The sequence below is a fragment of the Carassius carassius genome, chromosome 27 (genome assembly GCF_963082965.1).
Source record: "Carassius carassius chromosome 27, fCarCar2.1, whole genome shotgun sequence".
NCBI classification, from domain to species: domain Eukaryota; kingdom Metazoa; phylum Chordata; class Actinopteri; order Cypriniformes; family Cyprinidae; genus Carassius; species Carassius carassius.
This window is the reverse complement of record NC_081781.1, coordinates 8,886,327-8,908,666: the sequence shown is the minus strand read 5'-3', so window position 1 is coordinate 8,908,666 and position 22,340 is coordinate 8,886,327. Positions and strand designations below refer to the sequence as shown.

Here is a 22,340-nt window from a genome sequence, read left to right as displayed (position 1 = left end):
TTTGTTCATTCGTAAATCTGGATGACACAATTCACTATTCAAGTGAGCGCCATCATTTAATGTTTTCCTTTTCTCTGTCGTATTCTTTTAGCTTCCCCCAGACTTCCAATAAGACGCACTCTTCCCAGTTGGAGATCAGCTCCACCTAGCACACCCAACAGCCATGGCAGAAGATGCGGATATGCGCAATGAGCTCTCTGACATGCAGCAACGTGCAGACCAGCTGGCCGATGAGGTGAGGTCATTCGCTTCCTCTCTTTATGCTACACTTACACGAACAACAACCTTCAAACTTGAACTGGTTGCAATCAAAAGACAAATGTAGTACCAACTAAGGGACCAAAATGGAGCTTTGTGAAGCATGGATGTATTTTAGATTAATTAACCATGGCTACTTACTATCAATAGTGCATTTCTATTTTTATAACTTATTAATACTTGTATTAATTGTTATTATAATATTGCTACTGACGATCATTTTAATATATTTGATGAATTATTTGAAATTATCGTTTAAGATTAATAAATGAATCATGGCTGACTCTGAATAGTGCACTTCTACAACTGAAAACCTTTTTACATAATGCTGTGTAACGGAGTCGACGCTGCAGTCATTTAGCCTCCTTGTTAGTGGGTCTGCCTCCCATGCTGGAGACCTGGGTTCGAGGCCCACGTAGAGCAAGTACGAGGTGTGGCGGTGAGAACCCGGAAGAGAGGGGTTGCACTGGTGCCGTGACCCGGATGGGAGGGAGGTTTAGGGGGTTTGTGTAATGGAGGCCAGCGAGTAGGTGCTGTGCAGGTAAACCTCACTGCCCTGATCTCAAGAGATGCGCTAGTGGCTGCAGTCATTTAGCCTCCTTGTTAGTGGGTCCGCCTCCTATGCCAGAGACCTGGGTTCAAGGCCCACTCAGAGCAAGTACAAGGTGTGGCGGTGAGGACCCGGGAGAGAAGGGTTACAGCTGCATCAGTGCCACTATTGCCACTGTTGATTAGCACAACATAAACAATGTAATATTAACAATTAATTATTTTATTTGCTAAGTTATCTGTTTAGTTGAATCAGTAATGAAATTAATTTTGCTCTCATCCAGGTCACTGACATAAGTTAATTATTTCACATTTTCATGCTCTGTTGATTGAGGCTTGGATAAATTGCTGTAAATTGTGTCCATATGTGAATGTGTGTGTGTGTGATGTGGCAGTAGGGTTTACCTGCATTCTGCCTTACATAACGGTGCAGCATTTGCTGTGTGTCTGTGAGTTTGCAGCCTGATGGAGCTCCTCACTGCCACCCCACGCTATGACTCTCACAGCTGAGCAGAATATTAAAACATAAACAGCACACCACATAGCAAAAATGGCCTACAGCCTTCTGATCCACAGAGATATGAATTTATAATAACTAGACTCTCATGACTCTATGATATTTGTGTGAAAAAAGCTGTAGATCTACTTATATAAATGGCATACTGTTGAAATGTGTTCAGTATTCATAATGTTAAGAAAGAAGGACATTATTCAGCTCCAATGTTTTTGGCATTTCAGTGAGAGACAAATGAAGTGGTCATACTGGTGGATGGCCTGAGATCTAAAGTTTGGAAGGAGAGATGAATGATGTTCTGATGCTTAATGCAGTTTGTTTTTGTACATTTTTCTGTAGAGGCTTAAATATTTTGGTATGTTCGTGCTGTAAAGAACATCCATTGATTATTTTTCTATTAAAGTGTGTTAAAAATCCTCCCACACACTACACAGCTTGTGGAGGTTTTTATCTCTGTCAGTTCCTAATGAATTCTGGTTTTAACATCTTTTTCCTCCCCCCACCAACAGTCACTGGAGAGCACCCGCCGCATGCTGCAGCTTGTGGAAGAGGTAAAGAGACACTTTATTATATTTGTATTAAAAATTATTTCTCAGTGTATGCATATGTTCTTTCTTTTTGATCACAAATGTTTAATATATGACCTGTCATAAGATATTTTTTGAAAGAAATAAACATGCTTATTCAGCAAGGAAGCAATACATTGATAAAATCTGACATTAAAGACTTTTACATTATTATAAAATATTTCTATTTTAAATAAATGTTGTTCTTTTGAACTTTATTTTCATCAAATAATCATAAAAAAAGTGTCATGGTTTAAATTGTATTCAATATTAAGCTAATTAAATATTTAATCAGATTAGTGAATAAATATTAAGCAGAAATGGTTTATTTTTCAATAAAGATAATATAAGAAATGTTTCTTGAGTGCAGAATCAGCATATTTGAATTCTGCAGATTTCTGAAGCATTATGTGACACTGAAGACTGAAGAAATGGCTGCAGAAAATTCAGCTTTGCAATTAAAGGAATAAATTACATTTTAAAATATAATAAAATAGAAAACAGTTATTTTAAATTGTAATAATATTTCACAATATTACAGTCGATCAAATAAATGTATCCTTGATGAGCATAAAAAAAAAATAATTAGAATATCATCAAAAAGATGATTTATTTCACTAATTCCATTCAAAAAGTGAAACTCGTATATTATATTCATTCATTACACACAGACTGATATATTTCAAATGCTAATTTCTTTTAATTTTGATGTTTATAACTGACATCTAAGGAAAATCCCAAATTCAGTATCTCAGAAAATTTGAATATTGTGAAAATGTTCAATATTGAAGACACCTGGTGCCACACTCTAATCAGTTAATTAACTCAAAACACCTGCAAAGCCTTTAAATGGTCTCTCAGTCTAGTTCTGTAGGCTACACAATCATGGGCAAGACTGCTGACTTGACAGTTGTCCAAAAGACGACAATTGAAACCTTTCACAAGGAGTGCAAGACACAAAAGGTCATTGCAAAAGAGGCTGCCTGTTCACAGACCTCTGTGTGCAAGCACTTTAATAGAGAGGCGAAGGGAAGGAAAAGATGTGATAGAAAAAAAGTGTACAAGCAATATGGATAACCTTACCTTGGAGAGGATTGTGAAACAAAACCCATTCAAAAATGTGGGGGAGATTCACAAAGAGTGGACTGCAGCTGGAGTCAGTGCTTCAAGAACCACTACGCACAGACGTATGCAAGACATGCAAGACATGCGGTGCCATGTCATCAGCTGGTGTTGGTCCACTGTGTTTTCTGAGGTCAACACAGCAGTATACCCGGAAGTTTTAGAGCACTTCATGCTTCCTGCTGCTGACCAACTTTATGGAGATGCAAATTTCATTTTCCAACAGGAATTGGCACCTGCACACAGTGCCAAAGCTACCAGTACCTGGTTTAAGGACCATGGTATCCCTGTTCTTAATTGGCCAGCAAACTCGCCTGACCTTAACCCCATAGAAAATCAATGGGGTATTGTGAAGAGGAAGATGCGAAATGTCAGACCCAACAATGCAGAAGAGCTGAAGGCCACTACCAGAGCTACCAGGGCTCTCATAACACCTGAGCAGTGCCACAGACTGATTGACTGCCACGCCGCATTGCTGCAGTAATTCAGGCAAAAGGAGCCCCAACTAAGTATTGAGTGCTGTACATGTTCATACTTTTCATTTTCATATTTTTTAGTTGGCCAAGATTTCTAAAAATCATTTCTTTGTATTTGTCTTAAGTTATATTCTGATTTTCTGAGATACTGAATTTGGGATTTTCCTTAGTTGTCAGTTATAATCATCAAAATTAATAGAAATAAACATTTGAAATATATTAGTCTGTGTGGAAAGAATGAATATAATAAACAAGTTTCACTTTTTGAATGGAATTAGTGAAATAAATAAACTTTTTGATGATATTCTAATTATATGGCCAGCAACTGTACATAAAACAAAAAATTTAATTCACTAAATAAACATATTCAATTGACAGCCCTAGAAAAATAGATCAATAGATCTGTCACGTTTGGTGTTACTGAACACACAGGAGAGAGAACCAATTGCGGGTATGTCTTTATTAGGGGTTAATCCACAGAGAATAAACAGTCCAGGCGTGAGTCGAAAACCAGAAGAGCAATCCAAACATAAACTAAACAAGACGGCAAGGCAAGGCAAGATGACGGACAAGAATTAACGTTTAACATTAAACAAGGACTCCGTGACTAAGACTCAGACAGACCAGGTATAAATACACAAAAGGATGATGGGGAAACAGGAGACAGGTGGGGAACAATCAATTACCTAAACAAGGAGGAAGGTGACCAAATAAGGAGACAGGAAGTGATAAGGTGACAGACACCGTGAGAAAGGAGGACATCTAGTGGAAACCCAGGGACACAACCCAGACACTGTGACAGAACCCCCCCTCTACGGAGCGGCTCCCAGACGCTCCACGACAGACACAAAACAGACCAGGAGGGAGGCGGACAGGTGGAGGCATGGAGGGCCAGAAAAGAAAGACATTGGAAACAGGCACCAGAAAGTAACCACAAAACAGGAAGACCAGGAGGGAGGAGGACTGGAGGAGGTTCAGGGGGAGGGATGGAGGGCCAGACTACAGAGAGGAACAGGGACAGGAGTAAAATACAAAAACAACAAACAAAAAACAACATGAAGCCCCCCAGGGCGGGGCAGAAGACCACCACGTCCTGTGGTCGAGGCCAGAGTCCTCCAGGGCGGGGCAGAAGACCACCACACCCGTGTAGTCAGGGCAAGCGCCCCCCAGGGCGGAGCAGAAGACCACCATGTCCGTGTGGTCAGAGCAGAAGCCCCCCAGGGTGGAGCAGAAGACCACCACGTCCTCGTGGTCAGAGCGGACGCCCCCCAGGGCGGAATGGAAGACCACCACGTCCGTGTGGTCAGAGCGGAAGCCCCCCAGGGTGGAGCGGAGGACCACCACGTCCTCGTGGTCGATGCCAGAGTCCCCCAGGGCGGAGCGGATGACCACCACCCCCCTGTGGTCGATGCCGGAGTCCAACAGGCCCGAGCAGCAGCCCACCCAGTGACTTGACTTGACTCTGAACGTCCAACGGTGACCCGCCCTGACTCTGGAAGGTCATCAGTGACTGGCCCTGACTCTGGAGAGTCCACTGGGACCTGACTCGACTCTGGACGGTCAACAGGAACTGGCCCTGACTCTAGACCGGTCTTGGGCACCGAATCGGGAACGGCATCGGGCACCGCCTCGGCCTCGGGAACGGCATCGGGCACCGCCTCGGCATCGGGCACCGCCTCGGCCTCCGGAACAGTATCGGGCACCGCCTCGGCATCGGGCACCGCCTCGGCCTCCGGAACAGTATCGGGCACCGCCTCGGCGTCGGGCACCGCCTCAGCATCGGGCACCGCCTCAGCATCGGGCACCGCCCTGGCATCGGGCATCGCCTCGGCATCGGGCATCGCCTCGGCATCGGGCACCGCCTCGGCCTCCGGAACAGCATCGGGCACCGCCTCGGCATCGGGCACCGCCTCGGCCTCCGGAACAGCATCGGGCACCGCCTCGGCATCGGGCACCGCCTCGGCCTCCGGGACAGCATCGGGCACCGCCTCGGCCTCCGGAACAGCATCGGGCACCGCCTCGGCTTCGGGCACCGCCTCGGCCTCCGGAACAGCATCGGGCACCGCCTCGGTCTCCGGAACAGCATCGGGCACCGCCTCGGCATCGGGCACCGCCTCGGCATCGGGCACCGCCTCGGCATCGGGCACCGCCACGGCATCGGGCACCGCCTCGGCATCGGGCACCGCCTCGGCATCGGGCACCGCCTCGGCTTCGGGCACCGCTTCGGCATCGGGCATCGCCTCGGCATCGGGCACCGCCTCGGCCTCCGGAACAGCATCGGGCACCGCCTCGGCATCGGGCACCGCCTCGGCATCGGGCACCGCCTCGGCCTCCGGAACAGCATCGGGCACCGCCTCGGCCTCCGGAACAGCATCGGGCACCGCCTCGGCCTCCGGAACAGTATCGGGCACCGCCTCGGCATCGGGCACCGCCTCGGCCTCCGGAACAGTATCGGGCACCGCCTCGGCGTCGGGCACCGCCTCGGCGTCGGGCACCGCCTCGGCGTCGGGCACCGCCTCGGCGTCGGGCACCGCCTCAGCATCGGGCACCGCCTCGGCATCGGGCATCGCCTCGGCATCAGGCACCGCCTCGGCTTCGGGCACCGCCTCGGCATCGGGCACCGCCTCGGCCTCCGGAACAGCATCGGGCCCCGCCTCGGCCTCCGGAACAGCATCGGGCACCGCCTCGGTCTCCGGAACAGCATCGGGCACCGCCTCGGTCTCCGGAACAGCATCGGGCACCGCCTCGGGAACGTCCTCTGGGCCTTGAGGAACGGTAGACGCCTGTCTCCTCCTCCTCCGTCCTCTATGTTGGCGAGCCGGTGACACCTTATCTGGAGACTCAGGCGTTGAGTCGGCCATCTTGTGCTGTGGCGCTGGGCTGGCGGCCATCTTGTGCTGTGGCTCTGGGCTGGCAGCCATCTTGTGCTGTGGCCCTGGATTGGCGGCCATCTTGAGCAGTGGTGCTGGGCTGGGGACCGCCCCACCGGAAGAGACCGGAGTGGCTGGGGCATTCCACAGAAGCCGATGCTGCACATAGTACACAAACTCCCAGTAGTCCAGTGTCTCTAAATGTACCATCTCCTCCTGAGACACTGGATCATCCAGCCCGCCGTTGAAGTAGTCCTTCAAGGCCGCATCGTTGTATCCCATACCCTCGGCCAGGGACCAGAACACCTGTGCCAGGGCACCCACCTCATTGCCCTCTTGGCGGGGAGCGATCAGCCGGAGATACTTAGCTCTCCGCTCCGCCATCTTGGCTGGGGAACGGGGAAAAAACATACCGCTGGATCTCAGTGTGACGGAGTCCTTCTGTCACGTTTGGTGTTACTGAACACACAGGAGAGAGAACCAATTGCGGGTATGTCTTTATTAGGGGTTAATCCACAGAGAATAAACAGTCCAGGCGTGAGTCGAAAACCAGAAGAGCAATCCAAACATAAACTAAACAAGACGGCAAGGCAAGGCAAGATGACGGACAAGAATTAACGTTTAACATTAAACAAGGACTCCGTGACTAAGACTCAGACAGACCAGGTATAAATACACAAAAGGATGATGGGGAAACAGGAGACAGGTGGGGAACAATCAATTACCTAAACAAGGAGGAAGGTGACCAAATAAGGAGACAGGAAGTGATAAGGTGACAGACACCGTGAGAAAGGAGGACATCTAGTGGAAACCCAGGGACACAACCCAGACACTGTGACAAGATCAACAGACCAATACTTGTATTTTATTCTGTCTCGAGAGCTTTGGTCTGCAGACAGAGCACAGCACAAACTGGACTTCTGGCTAATCTAGGCTAGACGGGTGGAGGGTTTTAAAGAGAGAAAGAGAAGAAAGGTGTGTATATCTGCGTGGAAGAACTGTGATGAAGTCTCCTCAATATATCTCAAGGTCAAATATACGATAATCGCAGCCCATATATCTGCAAAGAGCACCTCCCCATGACCATTACTGGCAGATCAGGGAAGTGATAGTTGAGAGTTGAAAAAATAGACAAAAAAAAAAAAAGTCGCCTGAGGCTAAGGCTGACAGACTGATGGACAGAAGAAAACTGGAAAGGGAGGGTAAACATAGATCAAGAGTAATTTGTCACTGCTGACACAATCGATCTAAGATACTACTTATGTCAGCCCATACCAGCCTTTTCATGTTGTAGCTAGACTAATCAAATGTTCTCGGCACTTATAGACGATCAGCAGTATTCCTGCATTAGGCCAAAACGGAGGTATATCACATTCATTATTTATAACAGAAGCATTGAGTTTGTTCCAGGCTTTTACTGCTGTGTGAAAATTCAGCGGTTTATGGCACAAACAAATTAATCCCCACGGATCCATTTAGGGCACATTGTGATCCCATCCGGAATGAGGGGGGTGCTGCTTCATGTCCTGCTGATTTATGCACCACCGAGCCTTACGATTATCCCAAATATCAATATCCCGTTCCCCTCAAAGTGCTGAAGCTGCACTTCCTGAAATATGTCACAGCTGCCTGTTATGTTTCAAACGCTAGGAAAACAGCTCAGCAAATTTACTTAGGTTTATGAAAAGATCTAGGATGCCAGTGACCAAATAATAGTAATAGACATTCGTTGCTCAAAAACGTTTCTTATTGAAGACTAGAACAGTGAGAGCTGATTTATAATGCAGACCTTTTCAGGGTGCTATTAAATAATAAACACGTCATGGATGACATCTACAGCAGAATATGAATTGGAATCTCGGAGCACATCGGTACTGGCCTTTACATCCTTGTGCTAATGTCCCCTAATAATTTTTTACAGAGGTTTGGGAGAATAAAATGTCCTCTGTATGATTGTAATTCATTTCATAAGCTTTAATGAGGTGACAGATGATTTGTTGTGCTGTTAATGGGCAAACCAAATCGTTTCTCAATATCTGAGAAATGAAAACGCATCGCTTGTTCTGTATAGCACCTTCAATGAGATCCCACTATATTTGTTGCATTGCCTAAATATTTGGCTGTACTCCAACACCCATTTATTCTTCTAAACATAAAAAGTGGGTTCATTCATTGTTGCCATTTTTCAGCAGAATTTCATTGATTGATTTTATTATTGTTTAAGTGTGAATTCTCAAGCCACGAAAGTTCAGAAAAGACTCTCAATATATTCTGTCTCACATTAGCACAGAGAGTGCATTTACAAACGATATTGATCAGAGCTGTATGCTCCACAGTAATAAGAGTCTGCTTATTTAGTCTAAGAAAAAGGAGGAGAACATTATGCAATTTAAATTGTCACCAGTACAGCCTGAAGGTTTCCCTGTAGTCTGCCTCTGGAATGAGCCTTTATTTTGTGTGCTGAACCTCACCTCTTTTTTTATGTCCTTCTTTATTCTCCACTTTGTTTTCCATGTGATTCACCCTATTTTCCACACTTCTTCTCCATGGCTCTCGATGCATAGAGTAAAGATGCTGGTATCAGGACTTTGGTTATGCTGGATGAGCAGGGAGGTAAGTGTGGATGTATATTAGATGAGAATTTTCATGCATTCTTGGCACATAAAAAATATAATATTGTATATGTCTGTTAGCTTTACATGTAAAGTTAAAATGTTTTAAAATAATTTTGTATTAATAAGCAACTATAGTACATATCATAAATTGATTTTTAGCTTCATCTCAGATTTTGTTTCTTCAGTTAATTCCACTGATTAATGCATAAAGCAATTCAAGTCATGTTATGTAATTATGATTTCCTCTGCTGTTTCTGAAGTAACTCTAAATCTTTCACCTTTTGCTAACACGTTTCCTCTTTTATAATTTTTTTTCTCGATATACTGTATTACCAAAAACAGGACTGGCCACTGTAACTGTCCATTTAATGCTTGCTTTTAAAAGAAGTTTACTGTTCAGTTTAAAAAGTAGTTGCCATCACATTCGTTTTTTTGGGTAAGCAGCTTGTAACAATAAACTTTCAAGAAAACAAATAAAGCAACGATCGATTTAGCTGGTAATGACAAATGACACTGTTTCCCATAAACTACACTAATACTCTTTTGTATAATCCCTGGCACAATGCTAATATCATTTAAAAAAATCTATTTCAATACATAAAAAAGTTAAAGTGGGCCATCAGATATAAATCGACGAGGCTCTAAACAGCTTGCTCCCACTTTAAAAGCACACGTTAGCTTGTTTGGCTTAGTGTAATTTAAAAAAAATGACATAATTGGCCTTGCTTTAAGCATTAGCTTCTTAGAAGCCATCTGATTGGCTTCTGTGTGTGAGGGCCCCCCTGTCTGCAGCCAGTAATTAGTCTTTTCATAAGAGGAATGAGATCTCGCTCCCTCATCCCCTCAAACTGAGGCCTAAAGCTTATTTAAACGAAACTCTCAGCCCAGAGGTGACACTAAGCTAGGCTGTTATCAAGGAATGAGGTATATCAAAAGTTCAATTCCTTGTTTTAAATGAAAATTTATAGAATTTTCATTAATCGTCTGTATTAAATGCCAGGGATTAAACAAAAGTAACTGATGTGGTAGGCTTGTTTCCCTCTTGAACCATTCCCTGTTTGCCTCTCTTTCCTTTGCCTGATACCTTCACTAAACCTCTTAACAATATCGAACACACCCTGTCTGCACAATAAACACGCCAGACTGCATCACAACGGGTCACCCAGCACCTCAGTCATATCATCCTCGAACCACACAGAGACAAACAAACCATAAGCCTCACCCTCTTCCATTGTACCGAGGGGAAAAAGAGGCTGTCAGCTTCCAGCAAAGGAGTCAGTGAACTACAGCCACAAAGCCTTGAGAGAGATCAGGGCAGTGTTTTATTTTGCCCCAAGGTCTAATTAAAGAGACACTGTTGCACTCCTGCAGTGGCCCTTATGGGAGAGTCTGTCTGCTGTTGGCCGCCAGGATCAAATTCAAGCTAGAATTGCCTGTGTCCACTGTGACTTCATCCACCTGATGAAATTTTCCAAGTGTTAAATGTGAAAGTCAATGTGAATTGCTATTTGCAATTCATTTTACTTGCAAAATGTGATGGATTTTGAGTGACAAAGTATATTAATGAGAAAAAATGTTGCGCGGGACTTGGTTTTATTTATTGGCACTACATACCAGAAATGAATTTGAAAAATGTCCATTTAAAAACTTACTGTTAAATTACTGGTTAACATTATTCATTAGCATGTGCGGCCTCAGTGAAGTCAGCAGAAGTTAAAAGTTATTAAAAATACATTTTTTGTTTTTTGAAAATTCATGGACAGGTGAATCGTTCACAGTGAGACCAGAAACAAGCATTACGTGAATTGGCTCCAATTTGATTTCATGTTGACTTTGATGCATCTCTAAATAAATAAAGGAGGAAGTCTTGCCATTTGAACTCTTTTTTTGCATATGTAAGTTCATTCTAATGCATGCGTCCCCTCTAGATGCATTGAGCAATTTGGCATCCAGTTCATCAGTGCTCATTTTTCATATTTTCCTGTAAAACAAGAGCCAGTGAATTCATTCCACTGCTGTCATCCCTTTGTCCTGACCAGAACAACTCGATCGTGTTGAAGATGGCATGAACCATATCAACCAAGACATGAAGGAGGCCGAGAAAAATTTAAAAGATTTAGGGAAATGCTGTGGCCTTTTCATATGTCCGTGTAACAAGTAGGTACTGACCATGTGGCAGAAGGTTCTTACGTATGTGGTGGCGTCCGTTTCCCCCTTATTTTTAAGTTTCCTTTTGTCACAGTGACTGTCTGAAGTTTTGTCTTCTCTTCTTTGTCCTCTCTTTCCTCCCTCCTTTATTTTCCTGACACCTGCTCTCGTTCTGTGGGGGATAAATTACTTGTTGTTTAATCAGAGCAACTGGAACGCATCGAGGAGGGAATGGACCAAATCAATAAGGACATGAAGGATGCAGAAAAGAATTTGAACGATCTAGGAAAATTCTGTGGTCTTTGTTCCTGTCCATGTAACAAGTAGGTGCTGCTTGCCTGCCTGCCTTCCTGCCTGCCTGTCTAAAAATAAATCTTACTGAGAGGCCTGTATCCCTATAGTCAGGCGTGCCCAGGGTGGCTTGCCATGTTCACTAACATTACCCATGATCCTTAACACAGAAAGTGAGCATAAGGCATGGTCACACATGCTCACAGAAGTACAGCAGCCAAATTGCTTTTGATAGACAGTTTATCAATGAAATATATGAATATAAGGCATGCTGCACAACCCAAGGTCACCCTTCTTTTAAAATGAAGGTATTAATAAATGTTAAACCAACTTAAACTGCATGGATGTGCCACTAAATGTAGTCCAATACATATTCATTAAAAATACTTAAAGAAAAGTCAGTTATAGCCTACATATATTTTTGACCAACTTAAGTATCTTTATTTGATAAATTATTGTTACTATCCAGCCATAACTTAATAGATTAGTAAACATAACTCATACGTGACGCACTCATAATTTTGAGCTGTTTGCAGAGAAACGCGTTTTTAAGCAAGACGGTTTCGTGTTAGTTTTAAAATGAAGACTTTAAATTATATATTTATAACGAATTTACATAATAAATGGTGTTTTGGCACTAATTAACATGTGACATCGCAACTGCCATCTTATTCTAACATTAATTATAAGACGAATTATACTAACATAAGTATACTTTCATAAGATGAAAACATGAATGAACATCAAAGGATACATCAAAAGATATAGTATAGCTTACTGAAATGTACCATCTGTCATGCTATCTGTGTTTTAACCGCGAAGAGACGTAAATAAAACAAAAAACATGTCACGTGACATTACCTTAGAAAAGCAATTCAGAAGATTATAGATCCATATCTAGAAAAAATAACGAAAAGTGTTACGTCTCTAAAATCTGCAATACATTTTTAAAATGCTCTATATTTTATCTAAACTGTTATTTAATTTGTGTTTAATGAATAAATCTTATAATTAAAATTAAATTAAATAAAACATTTTTTTTCTTTTTTGTAATAGCTAGAGGAAATTTTTGTAATAACAGCCACCATTTGAATGTTTACAAATTTGGAATAGAAACACAATTATATCAGAAACACTTTAATTCAGCGCATAAAACTCAAAAACATGTTTCTTGGTTAAAACGACTCAAAATGACAGAGCAACTCACACACACAAGATAAAAAAAATATATATATTTAAAAGCATCTGCTTGAAAATGTAAATGCATAGGCCTACACTAGCTTTTTTTTTAAATTTTTTACAACTTTGAAAGCACATCCATCAATGCTGCCTGTATGACTGCAATAGCATGTCCCTGAATGCCAAATGCATGCTCATGCATCTCTTGCTAATTGCTGTTATTTGTTAAAGATTAATAATGCACAGTAACAATACCGATAACCGACTCCTACTGAAATTCCTTCAGATGATCTAACATTTTCAAGCCTGTCTCATTCATGTTGGCAGGTATAGTTTGGCAAAGAACAGGACACAGTCCAGTCTATAGCCGCAGTACAGTAGAGAGAGCCGATGCTTTTGCTGGTTCCCCAAGGGGAGCAGACGAGATCTAGGTCAGATAGCGAAAGATAGAGTGCAGATATTCAGTTTTTTATGTGACAGCTTGTTATAAAAATCAAGACTGGTGAAGAGGCGCAAATGAACCTATGCATTTAGGGAGGTTGAATTTTGGGTCAGTCAAGTTTTCACATTAAACTTAGTTCATAGTTTTAACAAAATTACAGTCACATTTTTAATATAAAGTCATTATTTTAAAATCAATGTAATTTTCAGTAGATTATTGAATAGCTGAAATTGAAAGTCATGAAAGTCATTTAACTATTCTAGGTTCTAATTTTCAATATTTTAGGCATTGTTTGCCAGTTTGAGTATTAACTGCTCCTTCACATTAAATAAAGCTCAACATGCTGTTTAGAGAGAGAATGGAGGGAAGGCAGCCGGGGGAATTGTAGCTTTAGTCCGCATCTATAAATAATACTGCAGTGGGAAGCTTGGCCATCTCTCTTTAGATAAATCAAGTAATATTAGAACTAAAATCTATATCAGCAACCCACAGCCAGAACAACAGCTGATGAATAACTGCCTTGCTCATGCAAAATATTCAGTCTTTATCATTTATAAATTAGGTTTAAGATTTTCCTGACACAATTAGAATGAATTCAAGGCTGGCATATTGACAGACTATTAAATAAAATTGTTTACAGTGGCAATTACAATGTTGCTTTCAATCTTACATTTCATTAGTGTTATTCTGTACCTCACTACTGGCCTCTAAATGATCACAGTACCCCACTGTCATGTCTACAACAATAAATAGTAATAATCCATAATAGGTTGTTTCCATATTTGATAAGATTGCATATGTTTTGGATAATTACAGTGTAAAAGCTATAATTACCAAATAATTGATAGTTTCATTCATTTGTGGTTCTGGGTTAATAATCTCAGAGCATTACTGGTCTGTCATTGTCTTTCCTACATGATAATATTCATATTTGAGTCATAAACAAGGTGAGAGGTGGCCAATGAAAGGGCAAGATAGGATGTGGTTCTCTTCCTCTAGTTTCTTTTCTGTTGAAGTTATTTACACTCTTCTCCACTAATGTGGCAGTCCTGTAACTCTGTGTTGTCTGTCGCCAAGGCCTGTGCTCTTTGTTATTTGTCATCATTTGAAAGGGGTGACAGCTCATGTTCCATGGGGCGGCCAGAGGTGACCTCTGAGTCCCATTTTTCTTTGTTTGAAAATGGCTGTATTTACATCCCCCATTTTTAGAAAGCTATGTGTCTCAGCATCAAGTACATGTATGTTATATGACCATTATACAAAAGCCCCTTGAGAATGAGCCCATCCCTGTTATGCTTGCCTGGTAATCCATGTTTGTTGTTGATCTGTGAACACACTGCTGCTGATATGGAAGTGGGGTTACCCTTGCACTCACGCTTCCCCCGACTCTGTGCAGAATGAAGAGCGGAGGCAGCAAGGCCTGGGGAAATAACCAGGACGGAGTGGTTGCAAGCCAGCCCGCCCGTGTAGTGGATGAGCGTGAACAGATGGCTATCAGCGGAGGCTTTATCCGCAGGTGAGAGGCCCCGGATTCCAGGACGCTCTGTCCAGAGGGTTAGCTGGATAAGAGAGAGGTTTGATCGTGTAGCCAAAAGATTAAAAAAACGTATGTTCAAATAAAAGCTAAAGAGGTCAAATGTATAGTTAGGCCATTTGTAAGTAGTCAGATTTGAGAAATTATTGGCGTTTGTGGATTGAAATTGACGTTGTGCTGTGCTTGTGGCATGCAGGGTAACAGATGACGCCAGGGAAAATGAGATGGATGAGAACTTAGAGCAGGTAGGAGGCATCATTGGTAACCTGCGCCACATGGCTCTCGATATGGGCAACGAAATTGACACCCAGAACCGCCAGATCGACAGGATCATGGAGAAGGTATGGACTGAATCTCAAGGCCAGATTCCCCTGTTGGATTTCCCAATGATAAATCACACAATCCTAAATCCTGTAAAAAAGAAAAAAAAAGAAAAGTGCGGTTTTACAACTCAAATATACTAAATATTACTAAATATTATAAATCATACATATTTTCATTTTTATATAAAACATATATTACTTTAATTAAGAAGACAACATGAACCAATAATAAAAATGTTCATTAATGAATTAAACGGGGCTAATTTGATTTCATGTTGACTTCAAAAATGAAACAATATTTTATATACAGTACACAATTTCACTTCCAAAACGTAAATAAATGGTAATTACTAAATTGATCAATTATACAATATATTATTTTGATTATTTTGATATTTTGACAAATATTTGAATTCTTTGAAACATGCATCGATAATAACAATGTTCATTAATAAATTAAGTCAGTTTTGATTTCATGTTGACTTTAAAAATAAAACGACATACTGTATGCATGCGTGTTATTTTCATATTATCGAGATACTATTGTAGTTCTTGTTAGTTTTTTTGTTAAGTACATCAAGTTAAACTGAATTAAAATGAGAAATGTTGCCTTGTTAACTAGCTGAAATAAAATATGTAAGTGACAATAAGTAAAAAATTGTTATTTGTAGTTTAATATAATATTTTTGTAGTTTACTATAATAACCCTGATATACATTTCTAACTATATATATTGCAACTCCATATAATGGCTTGATTGTAATGAATACAGTGTCTCTAATAAAGCACTGTTTGAACTATTTCAGGCTGATTCCAACAAGACCAGGATTGATGAAGCCAACCAGAGGGCCACAAAGATGCTCGGCAGTGGCTAAGCCTCTGGTCTGCCTGCTTTTACCAGCCATGCAGTTTGTCAAAAGGCAATGCGCTTATCATGGTATTTACCTTCTAGGTTTGCACACATGCACATATCACCCGGCCCTCATTGTAAATGTCGTTCTATGTGTCGTCTGTCAGCTTTTTCAATGATTGTCCTCGTAAAATGATTTCTTATACTCTTTATCATTCTTTCCAAAGGTTGTATATAGTGCTGACTCGATGGCTCTTGCTCACTTGTGAAGTTTTTATTCTCCTTATTGCCTGTATACATATATGCATGTATGTATACATATATCCGCTTGTATGTGTATACATATAGCCTATGTGTATATATATATATATATAACGAATTTTTGCTGGAGGAATTATATAGGAATGCTATACAAGCTGTCTTTCCTTTTCAGTATATCTCAGTATCGTCTTGGTTAAACTGTGTCACACCACTCAGCTACGGTCATGCTCCTTATTTTGATGTTGTCATGACAATGAAGAATGGGAAAAAAGATTTTGCAAATGATATTAATACAACAAGCACTTACAATCAATGTCCTTGGTTCATATCTCTCATCACGACCATAATCAGTTACTGTTTAGACAATGTGCAACTAGATTCTGTAGCTGTAGTAGTAAAAACATTGCATTCCAAGTGTTGTGAATTGTGCGTTATGCATGACAAATGGTAGATCTTAGCGTCTTATAAATAAAACTTGTTTTAAAAAGATGAAAAAAAGGGGGAAAAAAATCATGGCAGTAGCAAAATTGACAAAAGCATGCTCAGTATTAGGACACAGTGGAACGTTCCATATTACTGCAAGTTTGCAATAGTGCCACCATTTCAGTCAATATATATTTACAGACTGTGACCTTTGTTGTAAAATAATGCAAAAGTGATGGGAATGAAACAAGGCTGGTGGGGTGGTCCTGCAAAAATGACTTGTTTTCTAAAATGAATTTGCAGTTTGGTGTAGAAAATGATGTTCTGAAAGCTGAGGACTGGTTGTTTACAGTATAGGTTTTGGACGCTCTGAAAAAAGAAATAAATCATTTGCAATGTAAAGCAAAGACGCATATTTCTGAGAGACCTTACTTTTATAAGAAGACTGTATCCTGTTAGTTTACTTTCCCCGTGTGGTTTGTTATTGGTAAAAAATGACAATAATCCATAACAAAAAAAAAAAAAAAAGTTTTTTGTTGTTTCTGTCCTTAGAGCTATGCACACCAAATCACTAAGATGTTGAATAATTATTATAAGAAGTCGAATAAATACCTTACCTGAATGACACATAGGTTAAACTGTGAGATTGATGTCCTCAACGCATGTAATATTAAAACTCCCTCTGTATCCTCTCAGTCTGTGAAGTGGTTGACATTTTGTAGCTAGCTGAATTGATTAAAAGTAATAAACCCCTAATCGCTGTGGGTTTTCATTATTGTCTCAAGCAAAACCTCACTGTTGCTTGACAGAGCTGCTTTGTGGGACAAGAACAGCAGTGCTGAATGAGCCGAGCCTGAATCTTATCGTTTTATCTGTGTTCTCTGGGAATCAAACCCTGGTTCCTTGGTGTTGTTAGTCTCATGCTTTACCAGTTGAGCTATTGAAGTACCATTTCACATATTATTAAGGTTATGCATATCTGATTTGTCAAAAATGACACTGAATGATATGAAATACATGATATGATATGATATGATATCACAGAGTAAATTCAGACAAGGTCCCTTTAAAGAAATCCACTCTCTACCAGGCCATACAAGATGTAGATGAGTTTCTTCAAAACAGCAAATAAAAGCGTCACAATAATCCACATGCCTTCGGTCCGTCAATTAATGGCTTGTGAAATGAAAAGTTGCATGTTTGTAAGAAACTAATTGATCAATAAGACCTTTTTAACTTCAAACTGCATTCAAACTGTTTCCAGCTAAAATATGAATCCTCTATTCATCTCATCTGAATCAGGAGAGAGATATGCACAGATCAAGCGCTGTTTGCAAGCAGAAACGACGTGAGAAAACAACAGAGATGGACTTTTTCACTGGAGGATGTGTTTTTATGGATAATGGTATTTTGTCCAGAAGCAACTGTTGAAAGTTATTAATATGCCTTAATGATAGTTTCTTACAAACACACAGCTTATGAAAATATTCGATGGACTGGAGTCACATGGATTACTTGTGGATTATTTTGATGTTTTTATCAGCTGTTTGGATTCTCATTCTGATGGCACCCATTCACTTCAGACGATACATTAGTGAGCAAGTAATGTAACGCTATTTTGTCCAAATCTGTTCCATGAAGAAACAAATCCATCTGCATCTTGAATGGCCTGAGGGTAAGTAAATGTTCATTTTTGGGATAAATTTTCTTTCAAGGCAGCTCAGCGACTATCTTGGTAACAGCCACAAGGCTGCTGTTATAATAGTCTTGCATAATAGATTTCCATACCTGTAGTTAATATGGTTTCTCCCATTCCTTTTTCTATAGTCTCTGTTTCAACTCACCACCTTGAATGTCCCTGTTTTGGTTAGAAAAGGTTAATAAGGAAGAATTTGCTGCTGAGATTGAATAATCAAGACACATCAGCCTAATTTAGTTTCATTAGCCAAGAACAACACAACAAGCTGATGCTTAGCGCAACCAGCAAGAGGTCTAAAGTTTACCCCAAAACTTCTTCAGAAGCCTTAAAGACCTTAATAAATCACAGATGCTGTCACACTGTATTATAAAAACACTAATAAACGCTTGATAAACACTGAGGTACATTGCAAGCTCATGAAGTGCACATGAAAGAAGGAATGTGACAGAAATTTAGAGCTAATTAGAAATCGTCTCATACAAAAGATAAAAAAGGGTACACTATTTATGAGATTTTTGAAAAGGTTTAACATCATACATTTAAACATTGGAGCTAACAGCATGCAAGCTCATGTCTCTTGTATCGTCACACACTTTCTGTATTAAACGTTTGGAAAAGGTGTTGCAATATCAGGCAACATGAGCTACATTAAATATTTATTGCCATAAAAATATCCACACTGCAGGCATGGAAAAGCTGGGCAGACTCTGTTTACCCACCATTTTTAAAGTGAAGTCATCTCACAGAAAAGAAAAAAAGGGATTACAGTAATGGAATATGAAGATTAGATGTTGTACATGTGGTTTGTTTAAATAATGTCTCAGCAGCTGGTTTTCTATAGGCTTGTGTGTTTGTAAGCAAACCTGCATCTGTTGAATGATCCTATATATATATATATATATACAGTGTGTGTGTGATAATGCCAGTTATGTTGGCAGCGATAAGTGCAGTGTGCGTCACGCTTTATTTTGAATGTGAACCGACAGACGTGTGAGACAGGGAATGGTGTGTTTTCCTCAGTGAAATCCAGCCCTTCAGGTTGATAAAATGGAGTGCTGTGAGCTGCATTCCCTCCTGAGGAAAAACAAATGTGATTTTCTCTCATTCTGGCCTTGTGTGTGGGGCTGGCTGATGAACGAGGTGCTGTAGTGTGCTTTTCTGCTGACCCAGAGGTAATTAAAGATTCTGGAGATTTACGATGAAGATGCAACCTCTCTCAGACAAAAGACTAACCTGAGACACAACAAAATTTCTTTAAAGAGTGGTTATTTGTTGTATCTATCTATCTATCTATCTATCTATCTATCTATCTATCTATCTATCTATCTATCTATCTATCTATCTATCTATCTATCCATGTATATGTGTGTGTGTGTGTGTGTGTGTGTGTGTGTGTATGTATATATATATATATATATATATATATATATATATATACAGTGGGGCTCGAAAGTTTGGGCACCCCTTGCAGAATCTGTGAAAATGTGAGTAATTTTCAAAAAATAAGAGAGATCATACTAAATGCATGTTATTTTTTATTTAGTACTGTCCTGAGTAAGATATTGTACATAAAAGATGTTAACATTTAGTCCACAAGACAAAAAAATTGCTGAAATTATTAAAATAACCCCACTCAAAAGTTTGGGAACCCTTGGTTCTCAATACTGTGTGCTGTTACCTGATGATCCACGACTGTCTTTCTGTTTTCTGATGGTTGTGCATGAGTCCCTTGTTTGTTCTGAACAGTTAAACTGAGCAGCGTTCTTCAGAAAAATCTTTAAGGTCGTGCAGATTCTTCCGTTTTCCAGCATCTTTGCATATTTGAACCCTTTCCAGCAGTGACTGTATGATTTTGAGATACATCTTTTCAGACTAAGGACAATTGAGGCACTCAAACACAACTATTTAAAAAGATTCAAACATTCACTGATGCTCCAGAAGGAAACAAGATGCATTAAGATTTGAGGGGTGAAACTTTTAAACATGATGAAGATGGCCAAATTTGTCTTATTTTGTTGAAATATGATTTTTTTCCCATTTAGTTCTGCCCTTCGTAAGCAACAGAAGATACTTGTATGTTCCCGGTACACAAATTAAGTACAATTTACCTTGATCTTCAAATTCCAAAAGTTTTCAGCCCCAGCTCTTAATGCATCTTGTTTCCTTCTGGAGCATCAGTGAATGTTTGAATCTTTTTAAATAGTTGTGTTTGAGTGCCTCAATTGTCCTTAGTGTGAAAAGATGTATCTCAAAATCATACAGTCACTGCTGGAAAGGGTTCAAATATGCAAAGATGCTGGAAAACGGAAGAATCTGCAGGACCTTAAAGATTTTTCTGAAGAACGCTGCTCAGTTTAACTGTTCAGAACAAACAAGGGACTCATGCACAACCATCAGAAAACAGAAAGACAGTCGTGGATCATCAGGTAACAGCACACAGTATTGAGAACCAAGGGTTCCCAAACTTTTGAGTGGGGTTATTTTAATAATTTCAGCAATTTTTTTGTCTTGTGGACTAAATGTTAACATCTTTTATGTACAATATCTTACTCAGGACAGTACTAAATAAAAAATAACATGCATTTAGTATGATCTCTCTTATTTTTTGAAAATTACTCACATTTTCACAGATTCTGCAAGGGGTGCCCAAACTTTCGAGCCCCACTGTATATATATATATATAAATATAATAAAATAATAATTATTGATCACCAAATCAGCATATTAAAATTTGTGAAAGATAATGTGACACTGAAGACTGGAGTACGAATGCTGTTGAAAAATCAGTTTTCATTACAAGAATAAAGTACAGAAAATGGTTATTATAAATGGTAAAACTACCAAAAAAAAAAAAACATAAAAAAAAATATTATCAGCCACAAACTTTTGAATGTGTATTTACAGAATCTTAATATTTACTGACAGAATTTATCAGAATAAATAAATCTAAATCTGCTGACATTTGGTTTATTTACAATAATAATTACTGTACTCAAAGTTTTTTAGAAACAATTTTCACTCATAAATTGCCTGTAAAAAATTACAGAGATGGCAAGCCACATATTAAAATAAACTTTTATTTATTTAAAATTTTAAGGTTTACAAACACTATTTACTTCTAAAACATTCCCTAAAATAATGTTTTATCTACAAGTTTGAAAAATCTTTTTCTCACAGTGTACCCATGAACATTTCCTTCAAAGTAGTTTAAAGTGCCCTTAGTGCTCAGTCTGTCCTCCCGCTGTTTATGTCCCACTGAACCAGCATGTTCTCTTGCTGTCACATTAAGTCAAAACGTCACACCTTCGCTCCGTCTTCGAAGTCACTCTCTCTGAATTTCACATCCTCTCCTCATAATACCACCTCAACCCCTTTTCTTTCACATCCCCACCCTCCGTGTCTCAGTTTCTCCACACCTTCATCACCCCTCCCCCTCTCTCTCCTCCTCCTGTAGCTGTAAGTAATGCTGCATAGTGCTCTAGCGCTCTTCCCCCACCCGATGTCCTGCAACCGCAAAACAAGCCCACTATTAAGTAGTCAGCAGAGTCCAAATCATACAGCAAATCCTGCACTTCCGCCCCAGCGCTCACAGCAACACATTAGCACGGCTTCACCGGATCTGTCCAGATCTTTGACACGTTCCTGTGGCAAGCCGAGAAAGATCACACACAGTCCTAACCCTCCGAGATTACACGTGCGGCCGCTTAATGCGATCCTCCAGACTACCGCCTGTGCTTCTCAGGAGGGGTGGAGGAGGGAGGACTGAGATGGAGGGTGATGTTTGGGCAAAATGAACACATAAGAAGGGAGGGCGTCTTGCATAATGCTTTGTGGTAGATTCTGAGTACCAGGCACTTTAAAACATGGCAAGAGAAACAATGTTCCTCTAGAGGACTGGAATGAGGGAGGAGAGGAGGAGGGAGACAAAAGAGAAAGACAGAGTACTGAAGACTGATAAGGGTTTTATGTACAATGTGCAAAAATCTCACATTTTTGTGTGAACTATTCCTTTAAGGTATACTCTTTTTCCACAATGTTTGTAATGACTTTTTGGCTAACAATAGCCAGTGTTGACATCTTCCTTCAGTAAGTGACACATCTTTCCCTCGGGAAGTGACACAAACATGACAAAGTATTAGCAGCTCTTGTAAATTGATAAAGCCTAACCACCTGTGCTTATTTAAAGACACAGTTCACTTAAAATGAACATTTTGTCATTG

General features: G+C 40.4%; 1 protein-coding gene across 2 annotated transcripts in view; it reads left to right on the top strand.

Moving 5' to 3' along the window:
* Positions 1–17,177, top strand: part of snap25a (synaptosome associated protein 25a) — a 28,238-nt gene extending 11,061 nt beyond the window's left edge. The window contains exons 2-8 of one of the 2 annotated variants that reach the window (XM_059512499.1): positions 92–235; positions 1,831–1,872; positions 8,920–8,968; positions 11,324–11,441; positions 14,427–14,546; positions 14,761–14,905; positions 15,694–17,177. In XM_059512499.1, the coding sequence (XP_059368482.1) occupies positions 164–235; positions 1,831–1,872; positions 8,920–8,968; positions 11,324–11,441; positions 14,427–14,546; positions 14,761–14,905; positions 15,694–15,762 (615 nt within the window). In that variant the 5' untranslated portion in view covers positions 92–163 and the 3' untranslated portion in view covers positions 15,763–17,177. Of the gene's footprint in view, positions 1–91; positions 236–1,830; positions 1,873–8,919; positions 8,969–11,009; positions 11,128–11,323; positions 11,442–14,426; positions 14,547–14,760; positions 14,906–15,693 lie in introns of both variants that reach the window. The other variant, XM_059512500.1, reaches the window with a different exon arrangement.
* The last annotated feature ends 5,163 nt before the right edge of the window (positions 17,178–22,340 follow it).